The following is a 21,576-nucleotide window of genomic DNA, read 5'->3' on the forward strand; positions in this document are numbered from 1 at the left end:
GAAGTTGGAGAAGTCAATGTTCATACCATCAGGTTGGAGGCTACCCAGACAGAATATAAGGTGTTGTTCCTCCAACCTGAGTGTGGCTTCATCTTGACAGTAGAGGAGGCTGTGGATAGACATATCAGAATGGGATTGGGTCGTGGAATTAAAATGTGTGGCCACTGGGAGATCCTGCTTTCTCTGGTGGACAGAGCGTAGGTGTTCAGCGAAACGGTCTCCCAGCCTGCATCGGGTCTCGCCAATATATAGAAGGCCGCATCGGGAGCATCGGACGCAGTATATCACCCCAGCTGACTCACAAGTGAAGTGTCGCCTCACCTGGAAGAACTGTCTGGGGCCCTGAATGGTGGTAAGGGAGGAAGTGTAAGGGCATGTGTAGCACTTGTTCCGCTTACAGGGATAAGTGCCAGGTGGGAGATCGGTGGGAAGGGATGGGGGGGACGAATGGACAAGGGAGTCGCATAGGGAGCGATCCCTGCAGAAAGCAGAAAGTGGGGGGGGGGGGGAGAGAAAGATGTGCTTAGTGGTGGGATCCCGTTGGAGGTGGTGGAAGTTACGAAGAATTATATGTTGGACCCAGAGGCTGGTGGGGTGGTAGGTGAGGACAAGGGGAACCCTATTCCTAATGGGACGGCGGGAGGATGGGGTGAGAGCAGATGTGTATGAAATGGGAGAGATGTGTTTGAGAGCAGAGTTGATAGTGGAGGAAGGGAAGCCCCTTTCTTTAGAAAAGGAGGTCACCTCCTTCATCCTGGTATGAAAAGCCTCATCCTGAGAGCAGATGCGGCGGAGACAGAGGAATTACAAGAAGGAGATGGCATTTTTGCAAGAGACGGTGTGGGAAGAGGAATAGTCCAGGTAGCTGTGAGAGTCCGTAGGCTTATACTAGACATCAGTAGATAAGCTGTTTCCAGAGATAGAGCCAGAAAGATCCAGAAAGGGGAGGGAGGTGTCGGAAATGGACCAGGTAAACTTGTGGACAGGGTGAAAGGTGGATGCTTACAAGCATCAGGGTGGGTACTTCCCTGGTATCATGGATTCTTGATTACCTGACCGGCAGACCACAGTATGTGTGCTTGCAACACTGTGTGTCCGACAGCGTGATCAGCAGCACTGGGGCTCCACAGGGGACTGTTTTGTCTCCCTTTCTCCTCGCCATTTACACCTTGGACTTCAAATACTGCACAGAGTCTTGTCATCTTCAGAAGTTTTCTGATGACTCTGCCACAGTTGGATGCGTCAGCAAGGGAGATGAGGCTGAGTACAGGGCTACGGTAGGAAACTTTGTCACATGGTGTGAGCAGAATTATCTGCAGCTTAATGTGAAAAAGACTAAGGAGCTGGTGGTAGACCTGAGGAGAGCTAAGGTACTGGTGACCCCTGTTTCCATCCATGGGGTCAATGTGGACATGGTGGAGGATTACAGATACCTGGGGATATGAATTGACAATAAACTGGACTGGTCAAAGAACACTGAGGCTGTCTATAAGAAGGGTCAGAGCCGTCTCTATCTCCTGAGGAGACTGAGGTCCTTTAACATCTGCTGGACGCTGCTGAGGATGTTCTACGAGTCTGTGGTGGCCAGTGCTATCATGTTTGCTGTTGTGTGCTGGGGCAGCAGGCTGAGGGTGGCAGACACCAACAGAATCAACAAACTCATTCGTAAGGCCAGTGATGTTGTGGGGATGGAACTGGACTCTCTCACGGTGGTGTCTGAAAAGAGGATGCTGTCCAAGTTGCATGCCATCTTGGTCAATGTCTCCCATCCACTACATAATGTACTGGGTGGGCAGAGGAGTACATTCAGCCAGAGACTCATTCCACTGAGATGCAGCACTGAGCGTCATAGAAAGTCATTCCTGCCTGTGGCCATCAAACTTTACAACTCCTCCCTTGGAGGGTCAGACACCCTGAGCCAATAGGCTGGTCCTGGACTTATTTCATAATTTACTGGCACAATTTACATATTACTATTTAACTATTTATGGCTCTATTACTATTTATTATTTATGGAGCAACTGTAATGAAAACCAATTTCCCCCAGGATTAATAAAGTATGACTATGACTAAAGTTGGAGGCAAAGTTAATAAAGTCAACGAGCTCAGCATGTGTGCCGGAAGCAGCGCCAATGCAGTCGTCGATGTAGCGAAGGAAAAGTTGGGGACAGATACCAGTGCAGGCTTGGAACATGGATTGTTCCACAAAGCCAACAAAAAGGCAGGCATAGCTGGGACCCATACGGGTGCCCATGGCTACACCTTTAGTTTGGAGGAAGTGGGAGGAGCCAAGGAGAAATTATTAAGAGTAAGAACTAATTCCTCTACATGGAGGAGAGAGGTGTTAGAGGGGAACTGTACCTCTTCCTATAGATGCTGCCTGGCTTGCTGCGTTCACCAGCATTTTTTGTGTGTGTTGCTTACATATTGAGGAAGTGGCAGGAAATGCAGCCACTTTCTCTCAATGAGTGCTTAGTGCACTTGACAATCTTTCTAAAGCTACTAGCAGAAGCTAGTGATGTGGCAGGTGATGTGGCCATTTGATTTTTCAATTGGGTTAAAGGGTAATAGCAACAATGAGCCCCAAGTTGATCTTTTTTTTCTATGCTTGTGCTTTTTATAATCATAAGTTTCTTCTCTGTTCAGGATGTCGGCATGAGTGACACGGCCATGACTTCTTTCCTTGGTTCTTGTTCACTGCTGATTCAAACTTTAATGGAGGTACAGTAATACAACGGGCTAATGTGTTTTAAACAACTTTATTGTTTAAGGCATAGTGCTTTTCAATATACAGATAAACTATTGTAGAATCAGAAAAAAAAACGTTCCTTTTATTCTTTAAGTCGTTCAAAAGTACCTTTAAGTCATCTTCCTTGCATTCGTGGTATTTGGACGACCAGATTCTTGCAATTTACTGATGAATTTGAGCTAAGGTAACTTAATAGTATCAGAATATCAATGAAAAAGAGTTATTGTACTGGGGATTTTGGTTTTCCAAATATTACCTGTAATTGAGGGAAAAGAAAATATTACTGATGGGAATGACATGAAAGTCGAAGAGGTTAAAAGTGACAAAGAGACCTGTTGGAATGAGTGACCTGTTCTGTATAATTTATATAAGTGGTATAAAATTATGCATGCCTCATGTTGTACTTTTGGAAATTTGTTTTAGGCTGAAATCAGAAGTGATGAGATGAAGGAACCATTTCTGGAGATAGAAGACACCTGGTCAGCTATAGAGGGTCCAACATCAATTGTGGATCTGGCTCTAGAACAAAGACATGTTCATTATCCATTAGCTCAACACCACTACATTCTAACTGTTATTATGCATGGAATAATGCTTTTTGGGATAAAATCTGTCAAAATATTTAGTCTATTTGATAGTAAGGTATGATACTTGCCAGGCAATGTTTTCTTGTTTATTATTTAAAATGATACCATTAAGTTTATAAACTTAAATACCATTACTCGGTATGCATTTAAAACAATATTTTAAAGTCTACACTTTAGAAATTACATTAGTACATCTAATACTTTAATTTTTTTCCATGGTCAGGCAACTATTGTATTAAATTCTTGTTATCTAAGACAATTGTGAAATTTGAAAGTAGTTGCCTTAATAATTTTATAATCTAATTTTTGTTTTGTGCATCGTTTAGAAGTGAAAGTTGATTCCATCCAACTGTGTGGAAAAAGAATGGTTTCAACTATTTATTGTTCTGTATTTATCTTTAGGGCAAAAATGCATTTTTCAAGGAGTTGACTTCAATTCAATTGCTGCCAAGTGGTGATATGGACCCTAACATCATCTCCCCCAGGCAACAGGTAGTAAGATCTTTGCAGTGACAAGGCTCGTTAATCTTGTGTTCATTAGAAATTGATAAATTGCATCTGTTGGTAGAAATATTGCAGTAACACTCTAGTGTAAAAGGTATTGGAAACTACTATTAAAATATTGTAAGACGTGATTGTACAACTGTTGCTTGTATATTCTACAAGATGGTGAATTAAAATATTTCATTCTGCAGTTGCTTGGGAACAAATTTATTTAGGGGATCAGAGTTCAAATACAAAACTCTGTCAAGTTAAATTAAGCAGACCGAATCCATAGCACAAATCTGATTTACTGTTTTGCCATAGAGTATTCTGAAAATAGAACACACTTTCCAAAAGATGCAGCTTTATTCAACAGCTGTTGTGCTGTCAAATGTTCCTGTTGCCTCTCTTTCAACACGTAAAATGTTGAATTTATCACAATTTTTGAAAAAAATCCATTTTTCCAACATTTCACCAGATCTAGTGACGTTCCCATGCAGTAACCTGTATTCATTGTATTCCAGTTCTTAATGAAGTTAGTCAGTGCTGCAGTCCAAGAACTAGTGAAACCTCAAAAGACTGTGAATGCTGCTGAACATCAATTTTCTGAAGAGCAAGATTGGCCCTCAGTGGCAGTAGAGCTGTCTCAGAACCTCCAAGTAAATGAAGATGTTATTCGACGACATCATGTGTGTGAACTATACAGTCATGGAATTGACCACATTGGGGAAGAGGTAAGAATGTTATTATTCTGAATGATAAGTAAAGTAATACAGTATCCAGAGTCATAGAGCAATAGTTCCTTTGGCCTATGTATACTAATCCCATTTTTCACAATTTACCACACAGCCTTTTATGCCTTACCGTTTCTTAAACCATTATGAGTCTTCCTTCAGACAGAGCCCAAATTTACTCCTTACATTTACTACTTGTATAAGTAACCTAGAGCTTACTACAGCCAATATTATTTCATTTACTGTAACACCTTTGTAAAACAAAAAAAAGTTTAATCACTAATCTGAAAGATTGGCTCTGAAGGTGCCACGTAATGATGCATGTACACTTCAGCCCAAGTCGTTCTCTAGTTCAGAAATATAGCTTTGGACTTTCAATCATATGACTTGGTGGCAGTGAGCCAGGTAATCAGAAACAGTACTGTGAGATTTCTCCTTGTGTTTATGAAGAGATGAAGGTTTCTCCTTGTTGAAACCTCTGATACGAACTTTCCATAGCTGTTTCTAACTTCTCAATTTTAATTCTCTTGGGCCTGATCTAAAATGTTCCAGGAAGAAGTATGAAATTTAAGCCCCTCTTGGTGAATATGTTGTTTGTTTTTGCTAACTTTTGTGATAGTTAGCATCATTACTCATTCTAGTGGGTCTATTTGACTGTTGCCAGCAAAGCCTGCTGTTTTTCCAGTGCTTCCCCAACTATCTGGGTATAAAAGGCATATTGTACAATAGGCAAATGCCTTAAAGTCAACCTGCCATTTCTACACAAGGAAAATCAAATGGCTATACTCAAATTAAATATGTTTCAATTGGCAAAGAGAATAAGATTTTAAAATGTTAGTCATTTTGACAGGACTGTTGGGGGGAAAATGATGAGAAATTAGCTAAAGTAGGTATACAGAAAGATAATACTGTACTAGTTCTTGAAGTACAAAATCAATGTATAGATACACCAAGCAAGGAAGCAATTCACCTCTATTGCAAAGAAATTAGTGAATAAGGATAACAAAGTTATCTCCCCTGCAGGATACAATTACACAAGATCTTAATAGGTGACACAGAGATGAAAACAATGTAGAATAGATTCACCTGGTTTATAGTTTTCCAGTAGGCAGAGATTAAAAATGATTCTCCTTTTTGGGCTTAAAAGAATGACAAGTAATCTTGCTAAATCAAGACATACAAGGTTCTGAAAGTGATAAGGTAAGTGTTGACAGGTTATTTTTTTTCTAGCTGCTACATCTACCATAGGTTGCCCCACACTTTTGGGACCGGAGCACTCTCTCCTTTTCTGAACAGACTACAAATCAACATTGTTGTTTAACTTTTTTTTTAATGAATGATGTATTAGTCATTGAGGCCTTGGCATGCATTAAAATTAGATGGCATATGATTGTTTAATATCCTTTATGAACAATCTACTGTGCATAAGTAGCATGGTAGGAAAAAGGAACCGTGGCTGACAAAACACGAGGCAACTCGTCAAGAGGAAGAAGGGAGCATATGTTAGATATAGGAAGCAGGAGGGGCTCATGAGAAATATAGGGTAGCCAGGAAGGAGCTTAAGAAATGACTTAGGAGAGCTCAAAGGGGCATGAGAAGGCCTTGGCATGTAGGATTAAGGAGAACCCCAAGGCATTCTATGTGTATGTGAAGAACAGAAGGATGACAAGAATGAAGGTGGGGCCGCTAAAGGATAAAGGCAGCAACATGTGCCTGGAGGAGGAGGAGGTTGGGGAGGTCCTAAATGAATACTTTGCTTCAGTATTCACAAGTGAACAGGACCTTGATCAGGGTGAGGTCGAAATAGAACAGGCCTGTGTGCTGGACGAAGTGGAGATTAAGAAAGAAGTAGTATTGGATCTTCTTAAAAACATCAAGATTGATAAGTCCCCAGGGCCGGATGTGATATACCCCAGATTGCTGTGGGAAGTGAGAGAAGAGATTGCTGGAGCAGTAGCTATGATCTTTGAATCCTCTTTGGCTGCAGGGGAGGTGCTGGAGAATTGGAGAATGGCAAATGTAGTTCCCTTGTTTAAAAAAGGTAATGGGGAGAATCCTGGGAACTATAGACCATTGAGTCTTACGTCGGTGGTCTGCAAACTATTAGAAAGGATTCTTAAGGATAGGATCTACATGCATTTGGAGAAGTACAGTCTACTCAACGATAGTCAACATAGCTTTGTGAAGGGAAGGTCGTGCCTCACGAGCCTAATTGAGTTTTTTGAAGGGGTAACAAAAATTGATGAGGGTAGGGCGGAAGATGTGGTCTACATGGATTTTAGCAAGGCATTTGACAAGATCCCTCACGAGAGACTCAACCAGAAAGTCATGAGGTATGGGATCAGTGGAACCTTGGCTGTTTGGATAACAAATTGGCTTACTCGAAGAAAGCAGAGGGTAGTAGTGGAAGGAAAGTATTCTGCCTGGAGGTCAGTGACTAGTGGAGTGCTGTAAGGATTTGTCGTGGGACCCCTGCGCTTTGTGATTTTTATAAATGACCTGGATGAAGAGACAGAAGGATGGGTGAGTAAGTTTGCAGATGACACGAAGATTGGAGGAGTTGTGCATGGAGCTGTAGATTGTGGAAGGTTACAAGAGGATATAGACAGGATGCAGAGTTGGGCAGAAAAGTGGCAGATGGAGTTCAATCCGGATAAGTGTGAGGTGATGCATTTTGGAAGGACAAACCAGAAGGCTGAGTACAGGGTTAATGGTCGGTTACTTAAGAGTGTGCATGAACAGAGGGACCTTGGCGTTCAAATCCATACATCCCTCAAGGTCACTGCATAGGTTGATAGGATAGTTAAGAAGGCCTATGGGATGCTAGGCTTCATTAATAGGGGGATTGAGTTCAAGAGTAGAGAGGTTATGTTGCAATTCTACATATCTCTGGTGAGACCACACTTAGAGTATTGTGTTCAGTTCTGGTCACCTCATTATAGGAAGGATGTGGAAGCTATGGAGAGGGTGCAGAGGAGATTTACCAGGATGCTGCCTGGATTGGAAAACAAGTCTTATGAGGCAAGGTTAGCAGAGCTGGGACTTTTCTCTTTGGAGCGTAGAAGGATGAGAGGGGACTTGATAGAGGTCTACAAGATTATAAGAGACATAGATAGGGTGCATAGCCAGTACCTGTTTCCCTGGGCATGAATAGCAAACACCAGAGGACAGATGTACAAAGTCAAGGGAGGGAAGTTTAGGGGAGACATCAGGGATGTTTTTTTACACAGAGAGTTGTGGGTGCCTGGAATGCCTTGCCAGGGATGGTGGTGGAGGCTAAAACATTAGGGGTATTTAAGAGCCTCTTGGATAGGCACATGAAAGAAAAATAGAGGGTTACAGGGTAGTGTGGGTTTGGTACTTTTTTTTAAGGAATATATGGGTCGGCACAACATCGAGGGCCGATGGGCCTGTACTGTGCTGTAGTATTCTAGTGTCTAGTCTAGCATGAACACGGAAACATATCACAACCAGCATGTTGAGGTTTAGCAATAGTTAAAGTTATAGCTCAGAAATCTGAAGTGTCAAATATGGCAGAATATAGCATTAATGGTAAGACTCTTGGCAGTGTGGAGGATCAGAGGGATCTTGGGGTCTGAGTCCATAGGACACTCAAAGCTGCTACGCAGGTTGACTCTGTGGTTAAGAAGGCATACGGTGCATTGGCCTTCATCAATCGTGGGATTGAGTTTAACAGCTGAGAGGTAGTGTTGCAGCTACACAGGACCCTAGTCAGACCCCATTTGGAGTACTGTGCTCAATTCTGGTCGCCTCACTACAGGAAGGACGTGGAAACCATAGAAAGGGTGCAGAGGAGATTTACAAGGATGTTACCTGGATTGAGAGCATGCCTTATGAGAATAGGTTGAGTGAACTCGGCCTTTTTTCCTTGCAGTGACAGAGGTGACCTGATAATGAGAGGCATTGATCGTGGGAATAGTCAGAGGCTTTTCCCCAGGGCTGAAATGGCTAGCACGAGAGGATACAGTTTTAAGGTGCTTGGAAGTAGGTATAGAGATGTCAGGGGTAAGTTTTTTACGCAGTGAGTGGTGAAATGGGCTGCCGGCGGTGGTGGTGGAGGCAGAAACGATAGGGGCTTTTAAGAGACTCCTGGATGGCTACATGGAGCATAGGAAAATAGAGGGCTATGGGTAAAGGTAGTTCTAAGGGACATGTTTGGCACAGCTTTGTGGGCTGAAGGGCCTGTATTGTGCAGTATGTTTTCTATGTCCATCATTTGAGGTAGTGACACTTAACTTTCCCATTGTCTATAACCCCGACATTTACCACTAGGTAGGACTTTGCATGTGGCTGATATCTGGCCTTAGGAGTTTAGGTGTGCTCCTTCGTTGGAACAAATTCATGATTTGAACATTTGTGTTTTAGGCTCAGCTGGCCTTTGTCTAGGGGGAGCAAACTTTGGCCCCGCCAAACTGGGTAATCAAGTTTGTGTGGATGCTGTGTGATGTACCTGACCCTGCCAAATAACAGACAATACACCATATGCGATTAAATGATTACATTTTATAGATTTTACTGGAACTATGTAATTAATAGATAAAATATAAAAGGAAAGTATAAGGCGCCAAACTTATCAAAGTTCAACCACTTCGTGCACAACTGTTGGAGCTCAATGAACGGGGTCTTCTTTCCACCACACGATCCCCTGCGACCAACCGCGGTGGTCGACCAGAGCAGGTCCAGCACGTTCTTCCACTTCGATTCTCCTCCCCAAAACCCTGGGCCTCGGACTCCCGCTCGGGGTCTGTTCTGTCACCCAGCTTACAGCATCGCGTCTCCTCTCTCAGTCCCCATCGCACCTTCTGCCCCAAAGTCCGTGAAAACAATAGCTTACAGACACACAAGAAAGAATAACATCTAAACCAATTGGTTAGCAAATGAATACAATTCTCTTATCAGTAACATAACCCAAACAAGCTGCTAGAGAGAGAACCACTGTCTGAGCAGTTAACATCACAGAGAAGCCATTTTATTCACCTTAGCAGTAACATTAAAGAAGAAACCCTTTACAGATCTTAAAGGCATGGGAATCAGGAGTTGGGGGTTGATTATTTGGAACAAAAATGGAAACATTTAACAATGACAGAAATGTTGGAGAACTTGGCATTTGTGGAAAGAGAACACAGTTAGTGTTTCGGTCAGGGATCTTTTCTTGGAATTAACTAAATGGTTTACATTTTGAATGGCAGATTAATTCCAGCATCTACAGTTTTACTTTATAGGAAACTTTACATGCTGTAGATAACTAATTAAATTCTCTAACCCAATAATGGAGGGCCAGGCTTTTGAGTGTGCATAAGGCTGACTAGAACTGTGGCTGGGGAAGGAAAATGCATTACCACTTATGTCATGTTAAGGGAACATGTAGTGCATAATCATCCCTCATGATTAATTTTGTGCAGGAAAGGTTAGTTACTGGGAAGTAAATGTCTTGTATGGTGGTTGGTTTCTGGTTGATTAATATATAGGTTAGTTTGGAGCATTTGTGTTGCCTATATTACATCCATTGCAATGAACAAAACCAAAATTTGCATAAGGATGTAATTAAGCTTTTAAATATGACTGACAAGTAATTGGAGAAATGGCTATTTTTGATGAATTTTGTATGATTAAAGCTTTAAAAATTTGTTAGTGAACGAAATAAATCTGTCTTTTGAACTGACTTTTTCTTTGTCATCTGCTCAGGCAATTCTCCAAGTACATGATCAAGAGGTCTTGGCATCCCAGTTGCTTGTGCTTACTGGACAGAGGCTTGCATATGCTTTACTTCATACTCAAACCAAGGAGGGAATGGAACTGCTGGCCAGACTTCCTCCAATGTTGTGCACTTGGCTTAAGGCTATGGTAAGTATAGGTAACATTCCATCTAATAAATGACAAAAGAGTTAAGACATGAATTCTAATTCTTTTATGGAAATTATTTTAAAAAATCACTAATCTGAATTTGGCATACAAAATTTATATATAATGCATTTTTGTTTTAAGAAATTATGATTGCATTGAAATATTGTTCAATATATTCTCTATGTGCTGGCCTTAGATTGGGGAAGAATAACATCTTTCTTTCAATGTAATAATGAAGAATTTATTACTTTTTATTAATCACATTGTGTGTGACTTCCAGAATCCTCAGGATCTTCAAAACAAAGATGTGCCAATTGCAGCAACAGCTCAATTGGTGAGGAAGGTGATAGAACTCTTGCCTGAAAACCACGGGCAATACAGCCTGGTGCTGCATCTGTTAGAAGCGGTTGATGCCATTTCATCATTGTGACAGGAGTTTTATTTAAGGGGGTTGATGGTTTCCAGATTTGACCAGCTGGGAAAAGTTTGGATCAGTGATGTAAATTTGTCATTTTGTTACAGATAATCATGTTACTGACTGTTTCACATTTAACATTTTTAGTACCCATCTGTAAATTCTTATTCTAGTACCCAAATACATATGCATGTCCAAGGTTGCACACTAGTAAGCTTTGTTTCAGCTTTTTCATTTTATTGTTAAAATGGTATTGGTCTCAGAAGATGCCATATTCTGTGTGTTGCTTTAACTATGTAAAAAAGATGGCAGCTTAAAGAAAGTTTATACCTTTTAGGAATAATGTTGTGAATGAAATGCAAAGCAAGTGGTCTTTCTGGATATTTATACCAAGCATAAATCTATGGTTTTAAATCCTCACCGTTGAAGATGGACATACAAGCATTTTGCAAATTTTCAGAGGCACTAACTAACCTGAACCACACCAAGAATAGTAATGACTATTTAATGATGCCTTATGTCACTAAAATAAAGGCAAAATTGTAGTTTATTTTGTTAATGTAAAAGATGAATGTTTCTATTCCTTCAATTTTCCCCCTAAACCAATATCTTTCTATGTGGACAGTGAACAGGGGGTGGTTAGATATTTCCTCACTAAGCAGTAGACACCACCTCTAATTGTAAATAATTCCTCTAAATAAAAACTTGTACCAACACTAAGGTGCTTTGCCTATAAAATATTAAATTGCTGCAATTTAAAAATTGCAGTGAAATGACTATGGAGGGTAAATTTGATGTAACCAGTCGATTTACATCTGCAAAAAATTAATTTGCATTATTTGAGTGTTTTAAATATTTGCAATATTTAACTACCTGAACAAGCTGGTTAGCTGAACCTATCGACTACAATGCTGAGACTCTCTCTATACTTTGATTACTGATAATGTAACATTTATCTACAATTCTCCTTTAGAGTTTATTTTACAGATTATCAGTCTGAAATTTAAAGACACTATCTAGTGTGATAATCATGTTATGAATATCAACTTCACCTATCTTTTTGGCAAAGATTCAATACCTAAGCCTTTAAAAATAGCTTTGCTTAATTGACAAATGTACTGCGGAATCCTAGTCAAAGTTTCAAAGGTACATTAAATGTCAGAGAAATGTATACAATATACATCCTGAAATGCTTTTTCTTTGCAAAGGAAAAGGGGGAGGAGCACCAGAGGGAGGTAATGAGACATGTCCTGTTGAACGGTCTCAGCCTGAAACATTGACTGTACTCTTTTTCTTCAATGCTGCCTGGCCTGCTAAATGACTGATAAACTTGGGTTATAGCCTGTATATTGTTTTTGGGTCAGTGCTAAACTAAAACATTAAACTTGCTACCAGTCAGCTTATTAAAATTGCTGTTTGACCAATAATTGCTTTCAAAAGTCATTGTTTCTTTCATCCAAAAAAGTTACTTTTAATTTAAACTCAATTTGTCAAACTGCAGCAAGTATAATAGAAACATTAGTGGAACCGTATTAATTTTTAATTCTAGGTCACAATGTGTTTTTTGTAATCCAGGCATCTGCCATAACATGCATGCTTTGAACATGTTATTAAAAAAGCAAAAATATAGAAACTTTAACCTCATTTGATATTACAATCGAAACTAGAGATATTTGATCAGCCACTCACATGGATCAATCTTCACTGTGCACAACAGCAGATGTATTGAAGTTTGCTTAATTTTGTGAACTATGTCCCAAATTAACAGGCATATTACATAAACATCTGACAGAATATCAGATTTCAGTTCAAGAGTCACTGTCATATTCTTGCAGAGCTGACCAGAAGAAATATGTAGAGTACAATGATTTTTAATATTTCTCGAAGTCCTCTGAATTCAGAATCCTTAAATGAAGAGTTACTTATAGGATTTTAAATATTGGAGAACAGGGAATGAGGGAGTAGATGTGAAAATGAAGATTTCCTCTGAATAAAAGCTTTACATATTACCCACAAGTCCACATTCCTTCCGATGTTTAAAAATTGTCCTCTCATGGAATACAAATTATGTGCTCCACTTCCCCGCAATGACTTCCAAACAACGTGGGCAAGGAGCTAGTGCAGAATCTGATGTGTATTTTTTACAACGAGGACATTTCTGTTTGGCAGCAGGCTGAACAATGACAACATATGGTGATTCCTCAATAATATCGCCACCTGTCAAGCAATTAAAAATTAATCAAATTTTTAATGTAAACTGGAAACATTCCTTTCTTTTGGTGCTGTTCCTCCTGTGGGAGGAGAAAAATAATGATAAAACATTTGAGCTGACATGTCCCCCCCGCCCCACCTTCAATTGCCATTAATTTTGTCATTTCAACAACTCATTTTATCAATTTGACACAAAGCCTTTAAGCCCAAGTTAACATTACTGTGCTGGACAACAGGCTAAATATAGTTTGATAACTAGTTTAATTCCTTTGTTTTGTACAAGTTTTAAGTTACATACAATATTCAAACATATTTTTGAATTTCAAAGAATTTATTTAATGAAGATTTTCTTTCCTCTTATCGATTAAAATTTTCCAGGCATTGTACTTCGAGATCATGACTGATACCATAATATACAATACTATGCAGTTAGTAAAACAGGAATTATTCAACAAAAAATATTTCACAATCAATCCTAAAGACTGATTCTTTTAAGGCTGTGTTAATGGTAATGCAATACTTTATCCTTCTCAATGAAATCATAATTTATATGGTCTCTCATTCAATTTTCTTTTATTAAGAACTAAGTTCCCACTACTTGTTAAAGTTGTAAATGAAAATCAGTAGTGGAATCTTGTTTTTAAGAAAAAAAACAACTTTCCACCACAAGTGTTAGCCCAATAAAATCTGAGCTACAGTTTTGTTTAAGTGGTAAGCATTGTAGTATTTCAATATTATAGGCTAATGTAATTTTAAATGCAAGTCTCAGTAAGCTGTTGACATAGCTGTAACTCCTTAATTACTTCTCCCTCAACCTATTCAAAGAAAAAAAAAGATGAAATATAGAACTGAGAACCAATTCTATGCCTATGATGAGCATTTGATGGCTCTGGGTCTGTACTTGATGGAGTTTAAAAGAAAGAAGATGGGAAATTTCATTGAAACCTTTGAATATTGAAAGGCCTAGATAGAGCAGACATGGAGAGGATGTTTCCTACAGTCGGGGAGACTAGCACTAAGGGGCACAGCCTCAGAATACAAGGACATCCCTTTAGAACAGAACTGAAGAATTTCTTTAGCCAGAGAGTGGTGAATCTGTAGATTTCAATGCCACAGATGGCTGTGCAGGCCAAGTCATTGGGTATATTTAAAAAGGTTGATAGATTCTTGATTAGTAAGGGTGTCAAAGGTTACAGAGAGAAGGCAGGTGAATGGGGTTGAGAGGGATAATAAGTCAGCTGTGATGGAATGGTGAAGCAGACTCAATTGGCTGTATGGCCTAATTCTGCTCCTATGTCTTATGGTCTTATGATTCTAAATTAATCTGCTTCAATATTAATTAAAGTATCTTGTGAGAATAATATATTGTGAATAGCATTTTCAAAGTAAGGTCATAGTCATATAGCGTGGAAACAGGCCCCTTAACCCAAGTTCTCCATGCCAACTGTGTTGCCCAGCAAGCTAATCCCATCTAGCAGTGTTTGGTCCAGCCCTCTAAACCTTTCCTATCCATGGACATACTTATCTAGATAGCTTTTAAATGTTACTAATGCGTGTGTGTCAACCACTATTTCTGGTGTTTGTTCCAATGTATGAATTAGCTAAAACATGAAAAACATCTTTTAGAAGAGAAAATTGCAACTTATTTTGAGTTGTACATTGGCTTCACCACTATATTTGATGTTAAACTCTTCTAATAATCTGTTATTCATTCTAATAATTTTCAAATGTAATTTAATTTCATAAGTAAAACTTAAGCTTCAGAAATAATGCCCTATTGAAAACGCTTATAGTATCAAACTGCTTTACCTTCCAAATTGATTACAAATTTTCCTTCAATCAGATCCCTTGCTGCAGGCAAGTCACGAGGAATACTTGTAAGTAATGTTGTGCTTGATGCCATCATTAATTCATTCAGTTCTGAAGTACTGGATGTTTTCTCACTCTGTAATTGCTGGAGACAAGAAATAGATACTCAAACAGGAGCTCTCTTGAGGGAACCTAGGATCAAAATCTAGGCTTGATCTGTGAAATAATGAGCTGTACTCCAACAAAACTTTCTATTATTGCTACTTCCTTTGCAACAATACACTGCACCTCCAACTCCACCAATCCCCAATTCAACAGATTCAGTCCAACTATTTGAATGTTAAGAACGTTCTAGATGGTATTGAAAATCTATCCAAAGGCATTGTAGTTGTGTGTCATCGGTACAAGTTAGAATGGCTAGCCTTGGTCTGTCTGTCACCTGTACATATACCCACCATGAGCAACCATCAATAAATGACAGCCAATTTAAAATGTTGTTTCATGGGAGGTCTGCGAAAGCACGGCGATATTGGGGAAGCTATGAGAGGTGCGCGAAAACAAAGTGATATAGGGAAATATATGAGAGGTGGAAGAAATAACGTTCAACTTCTGTTCTTGCTTTAATTAAAAAGTTTTTTGAAAAGTGTAATATTATCACAAGAGTTTCAAAATTAGGATGGAATTACCTCCATCAACTCTAGCAGTAGACTGGGCTCGATGACGATGGTGACATCAAACTCCAATGTATTTTTGCCAGGTATAGACCTCAAGAAGCGCTCTCTCATTGCACAAGCACCTTCAATAGCCTCCACTATACCTGGCTTCTTCCAAACAGAACTGGTCTTTATCCAGCCAGTGCGAAACACACTCAAAGGCTCTAAAGATAACCAAAAATATGTTAATGTCATTTTAGGTAAACACTCAGAATATTAGCAATGACTAAAATCATACAAAATTACTAATTGCAAAACAAAATTGATTTCAACAATAGTAACGAAAATGCTTACCTTTTGTGTTTGATTGATACTGGAATATTTCCTCTGCAAGGTGAGGCAGAATCGGGGCTACAGAACGAGTGATTACATCTAATGCTTCACTTAATGCTGTCTGACATGATCGACGCTTGGGATGCTTTTCATCTTCACAGTACAATCTGCAATTTTAATGAGACTATACTTGAACAAATAACTCCAGATGATCTAGAAAATTTATTTTCAGCTCCCCTCAATATCCCTGTTGATGAAGTAGCTAATGCCAGCTTGTGACAGGTTAGTGTTATGATACAAGGCTCAGGTGAAGACAAACAGGAAACTTGAATCACACATACTGAACAAGGGAACGCCCAGCCACCTCTCCTAACTTTCAGCAAATCTGCACTGCACAGCTGTTCCATAATCAATGTCTCAGAGATCAGCAGAATTTTGATATAAAACCCATACAGAAGCTGAGTATGCACACTAAGTAGCTCATACCATTGTTATTTAAAGGTTCAAGTCAAGAGAGGGATCAAACATTTTTAATCTCTCCCTCTGCCAGTGTAGAGTGCCCTCCTGCATCAAAACATCCACCATTGTTCCTGTACCTAAAAAAGACCAAGGTAACGTGTCTGAACGACTGGCGTCCTGCGCACTCACCTCAATAATAAGTAAATGTTTTGAGAGGCAGGTCAACGACTACATCTGTAGCATGCTACCACCCACACTGGACCCCCTACAATTCACCTACTGACACAACTGATCAACAGATGACACAATAACCACAGCCCTACACACCGTCCTTACACATCTGGAGAAGGATACTTATGTGAGAATGCTGTTCTTGGACTACAGTTCAGCATTCAACACCATAATTCCCTCTAGGTTCAACAAGAAGCTCTGAGACCTCAGCCTTCACTCTGCCTTGTGTAGCTGGACTTCCTGTCAGATCACCGGCAGGTGGTAAGAGTGGGCTCCCTCACCACTACCCCCTCTGACCTCAAACACGGGTGGCCCCTCAGGACTGTGTACTAAGCCCCCTCCTTTACTCTGTATATCCATTACTGTGTCGCCATCCACAGCTCCAATCTGCTAATTAAATTTGCTGACAACACAACTGACACAGCGGTGACAAAAAAACAACCTCCCCTCGATGTCACAAAATCAAAGGAACTGGTTGTGGACAACAGGAGGAATGGAGACAGGCTAGCCCGTATTGACATCAATGGATCTGGGGTTGAGAGGGTGAACAGCTTTAAGTTCCCCCAAATCCTTTCTATGTTATATTGACTGTTCCGTTGTACATAATATTTATTATAAATTGCACATTTAGACAGAGACGTAACAAAGGTTTTTACTTCTCATGTATATGAAGGACGTAAGTAATAAAGTCAACTCAATTCAGTTCAACAACAAGCACTAGCAGTATGGCTGGTAGCGCTGACATCAGACTCAATATCCACTCGTGATTGCAGGCTGGTATATGGGATAAACTGCAGCAACTGAACAGGACCTCTGTTACCTGCAAGTTCACCATTAATGAAGGTTAGAGAAAAAGTCACACATCATCACTGATTGATAAGAGAGATATTGATCATTGACTTTGCCAGGCCAAACATTATAGAATCCACTCCTAATTGCTATTAAGAGAATGTGATGGGGAATGAATATTTATGGTATAGTCCATCACTGTAAAAAGTTTTACCTTAAATTCAGCATTTGTTGGATTGACATTATCACTCTTTTAATTTGCTTTCATTGTTCAACCTGAGTTGAAGACAGTTTGAAATATTTGCTGAACAATGATTTTAGGACCGATCGACAAACAAAATGCATGTAATCCATGGCAAATATTATACACACCGATCTTTGATGACACTGAAGTAGAAGTTTGAAAGTTCTCTGTTAATAAATGCTAGCATAAGGCGAATAACTTTTCCAAAATCATACTCCGTGTAAGCCTCCGTAACCTAAAAACAATTATTAAAATCATAGTCAAAACTATTGCAAAATACGCTGATTTCAGCTAAGTGGAAATTGGGTTTTGAATCTTTTAGTAATACCTTTCATATTTCAAATATTAAATACCAGAGGGCATATCTTTAAGATGAGAGAGGGATTGTTAAAGAGATGGGAGAGGCATGTTTTTTTTCTCCTTTACAGAGAACTTTAGAAGTCTGGAGTGCAATGCCAGGGAATTTGGGGTGGGTGCATGAGGAGTGGAAGACAATACAGCAATGACATTTAAGAGGCATTTAGACAGACGTGAATATGCAAAGAATGGAGAAATACGGCTCAGGTGTAGGCAAATAGGATTAGTTCAATTTCACATCATGTTTAGTACAGACATTGTGGGCTGAATAGTCTATTTTGTGCTGTGCTATGTTCTAAATAATAATTGTAAAAGCTAGAACTTAATCTGGCCAGAAGTATCATTAGCTGTCAGTGGCAGAATTCAGTTTAAATTCTTATGCTTTGAGTTTTATTGATTCGCACGTAATCAGTACCTGAGACCCACAGGTTTAATCTGTTCCCAAACAATATGTTTTGTGAGGGTTTACATTCCAATTTCCATATGCTTAGGAATTTTACATTACATATTCATACCCATATGCACCTGATCCATATTCCTCCATTCCTTGCATGTTCACTTATTAAAGCTTCTATAACTTAAACTCACATTGCTTAATTAGAATACAATCCAAATGTTTTCTGTCAAGTGCATGAATTGAGAAAGAACAGTTGATTTGCACATGGTATTGGCGCACATGAAACACGTATTTCAAAATAATTGCTGAGTGAGTTTGCTGCTACAATCACACATTCTATAATGCTGTTCAGTCAGGTTGTTGAATATTAAATCAATGATTCACACATAATCAGAAACCTGATACCCACAGGTTTAATCTGTTCCCAAACAGATGTTTTGTGAGTGTTTACATTCTAATTTCCATATCATTAAACTACAACCATTTACTTTACAAATATTATGACAATGATTTGTAATAGTTTCCCGCTGTTTTAGAGACAAACAAAATAAATTGTTTAAAAATTTCCACAAAAGGTATTTTTCTGTTAAAGAAGCTAAGGTGTGAAAACTGTCAACTAATTATTTAATACAGCTAAATATTTCTAAATGCCGTTACCTTGATGCCATAATCTTGCAGGAGATGAAGCATATACTGATCCACTAGGAGCATTTGATCATTTGAAACTCCATCAACCTCAAAATTGAAATTATAAAGATTCCCCAGCATAAATCGTAATGTGTTCCGCAACTGAAGGAACAGAACAGATAATTATAGTAGGGACGTCCAAAATCACTGCAACTTCAAAATTATGACAAGGAACAATGACTTTCTGGCTCACCTTGTACATGAAGCAGTTCACTGATACAATTTCCAATTAATGCATCAGAATGTAAAAGTAATTCAACTGTGGCTCAAATGGGGTTTCCAAGATTTGATTACCAGCATTGATTACCAACATTGTTAAACTAAACATAGTCATTTGTTTTTAGTACTAATGCATTTGTATTTAATAAAATTTGTTTCATTTGCAAAAAAAAACACTGAAGTAAATAATGCTAAAGGTGAGTAGAATTAGAAAATGCTGGAAATACTCGCAGATCACCCATAATCCATTGAGGGAACATTGTCTTGAAGCATTCACTCTATTTTGCCGTCTGAAAATACATAACCTGCTGATAATTTCTTGTGTTTGCAGTTTTATTTAGGGTATTTTGGTTTTCTTCTATTACAGTCGGCCCTCTGTATCCACGAGTTCCGCATCCGCGGATTCAACCAACCACAGATCGGGATAAAAAAAAACCGGAAGTTCTCTCTCCAGCACTCATTGTTTGAGCATTGTTTGCCTCGCGTCTCGTTTGGTCGCTACTTGTATTGTGTGCACCCTTTGTTTCTGTGAAAAAATGGCTCCCAAAAAGCAATTAGGTGGTCAAAGCAATTCCTCAAAGGCCAAGAGGGAGCATAAAGTACAGTAATCTACAGATGATTAAAAGTATTACTTGTTGTTTAAGCATTGTTCGCCTGGCATCTCGTTCGTTTGCTACTTGTGTTGTGAGCGAGAGGAAGGAGTTTAAGGATAGTAAGGGATGGCTGGCTATGTAAAGCGCTACAGCCTCAGCGTTCCCAGAAGAGCTACGATGGTTGCGTCTGTACTGAACATGTACAGACTTTTTTTTCTTGTCATTATTCCCTAAACAATACAGTATAACAACTACTTACATAGCATTTACATTGTATTAGGTATTATTAAGTAATCTAGAGATAATTTAAAGTACACAGGAGGATGTGCGTAGGTTATATGCAAATACTACGCCACTTTATATACGGGACTTGAGCATCCGCGGAATTTGGAATCCGCAGTGGGTCCCGGAACCAAACCCCCGCGGATACGGAGGGCTGACTGTACTCTAAAGGTAAAATGTTCACTGTGATGTGCTTTGGAATTCATAAATCCAAGGAAATATCAGGCAAAATGCAAATTTTAGATCAGGCCTAGATAAACTGTCTTTCCTAGCATGCTAGTCACTCAGTTTAAATCAACCTGAAATAGTTGAACAATTATTCTCAAACATTAGAATATCAAGGGATGCCTTTCTTCCACAGTAGAACGAATTGCCAGAATTTCGAGAAGCCTACTAAAGAGTAGACTCAGTGTTTTGGGACAGACCAGCAAACATAGCCAAAATGCTTACTTATTTTGAAGAGAAAAAATGTAGATGATAGAAATTTAAAATAAGAAGCACAAAATGCGAGAATAGTCTATGTTATCTTTAAAGAGAGAAACAGTCGACGCTTAGACCAGAAAAAACCATAAGACATGAGACAAGAATTAGGCCATTTGGCCCATCAAATCAGCTCAACAATTACATCATGGCTGATCCGTTTCCCTCTCAGCCGCAATCTCCTGCCTCTTCCCCATTTCCATTCATGCCCTTACTAATTAAGAATCTAGTAACCTCTGCCTTAAATATACCCAATGATGGCTTCCGCAGCTGCCTATTTACACAGATTCACTACTCTCTGGCTAAAGAAATTCCTCCTCATCTCCATTCTAATGGGTGTCCCTCTATTTGGAGATTGTATTAGACTCCCTCACCATAGGAAACATCCTCCCCACATCCACTCTATCAAGGCCTTTCAATATTCGATAGTTTTCAATGAGGTCCCACCCTCATTCTTCTGAATTCCATTGAGTAAGAGACCAGAGCCATCATGTACTCCTCATATGATAAGCCTTTCAAGTCTGGAATCACTTTCGTGAACCTCCTTTGAGCACTCTCCAACGTCTGCATATCATTTCTTAGATAAGGGGCCTAAAGCTGCTCACAGTACACCATGCGAGGCCTCACCAGCGCTTTGTAAAGCCTCAACATTACATCTTGACGATAAAATCAATGGAATTGTGGTTAGTGAGAAAGGTCATCAGAGTTCAACAGGATATGGAAACATGGGCTGATGGTATTCACACACAGAGTGGTGGGTGCTGGAACTCACTGCAATGGGCAGTGGTGGAAGCAGATACATTAGCAAAGCACTTAGACAGGCATGCAATGGAGAGAAATAGAGAGGAGATCCGCCCAAATATCCGTGTTAGTGTGGACAAAGATATTTTGAAAAACGCTTAGTGTGTACGCCTGTCGTTTTTACTCGAAACCGGCGTTTTCAAAATTATCCGGTGTAGTGTGGACGTTGCCTCAGTGGCCACTTAATAGATAGAGAAG

The 21,576-nt window shown here is 39.4% G+C and overlaps 2 protein-coding genes across 4 annotated transcripts in view; one reads left to right on the plus strand and one right to left on the minus strand.

The window, feature by feature from the left end:
* Positions 1 to 12,260, plus strand: part of rab3gap2 (RAB3 GTPase activating protein subunit 2 (non-catalytic)) — a 90,514-nt gene extending 78,254 nt beyond the window's left edge. For both annotated transcript variants that reach the window (XM_072265076.1, XM_072265077.1), the window contains 6 exons: positions 2,647 to 2,721; positions 3,173 to 3,391; positions 3,739 to 3,828; positions 4,344 to 4,553; positions 10,260 to 10,418; positions 10,699 to 12,260. In XM_072265076.1, the coding sequence (XP_072121177.1) occupies positions 2,647 to 2,721; positions 3,173 to 3,391; positions 3,739 to 3,828; positions 4,344 to 4,553; positions 10,260 to 10,418; positions 10,699 to 10,848 (903 nt within the window). In that variant the 3' untranslated portion in view covers positions 10,849 to 12,260. The remainder of the gene's footprint in view (positions 1 to 2,646; positions 2,722 to 3,172; positions 3,392 to 3,738; positions 3,829 to 4,343; positions 4,554 to 10,259; positions 10,419 to 10,698) is intronic.
* Positions 9,067 to 21,576, minus strand: part of iars2 (isoleucyl-tRNA synthetase 2, mitochondrial) — a 105,991-nt gene continuing 93,481 nt past the window's right edge. The window contains exons 18-24 of one of the 2 annotated variants that reach the window (XR_011886813.1): positions 18,974 to 19,105; positions 17,691 to 17,797; positions 15,861 to 16,006; positions 15,540 to 15,730; positions 14,854 to 14,998; positions 10,238 to 13,050; positions 9,069 to 9,403 (exon numbers count right to left, since the gene is read on the minus strand). Coding sequence is in view for 1 of the 2 variants with exons in the window: in XM_072265078.1 (XP_072121179.1) it covers positions 12,899 to 13,050; positions 14,854 to 14,998; positions 15,540 to 15,730; positions 15,861 to 16,006; positions 17,691 to 17,797; positions 18,974 to 19,105 (873 nt within the window). In the remaining variant the exon portion in view is untranslated. Of the gene's footprint in view, positions 13,051 to 14,853; positions 14,999 to 15,539; positions 15,731 to 15,860; positions 16,007 to 17,690; positions 17,798 to 18,973; positions 19,106 to 21,576 lie in introns of both variants that reach the window. The other variant, XM_072265078.1, reaches the window with a different exon arrangement.

Source organism: Mobula birostris, chromosome 8, assembly GCF_030028105.1.
Source record: "Mobula birostris isolate sMobBir1 chromosome 8, sMobBir1.hap1, whole genome shotgun sequence".
In the NCBI taxonomy this organism is placed as follows: Eukaryota; Metazoa; Chordata; class Chondrichthyes; order Myliobatiformes; family Myliobatidae; genus Mobula; species Mobula birostris.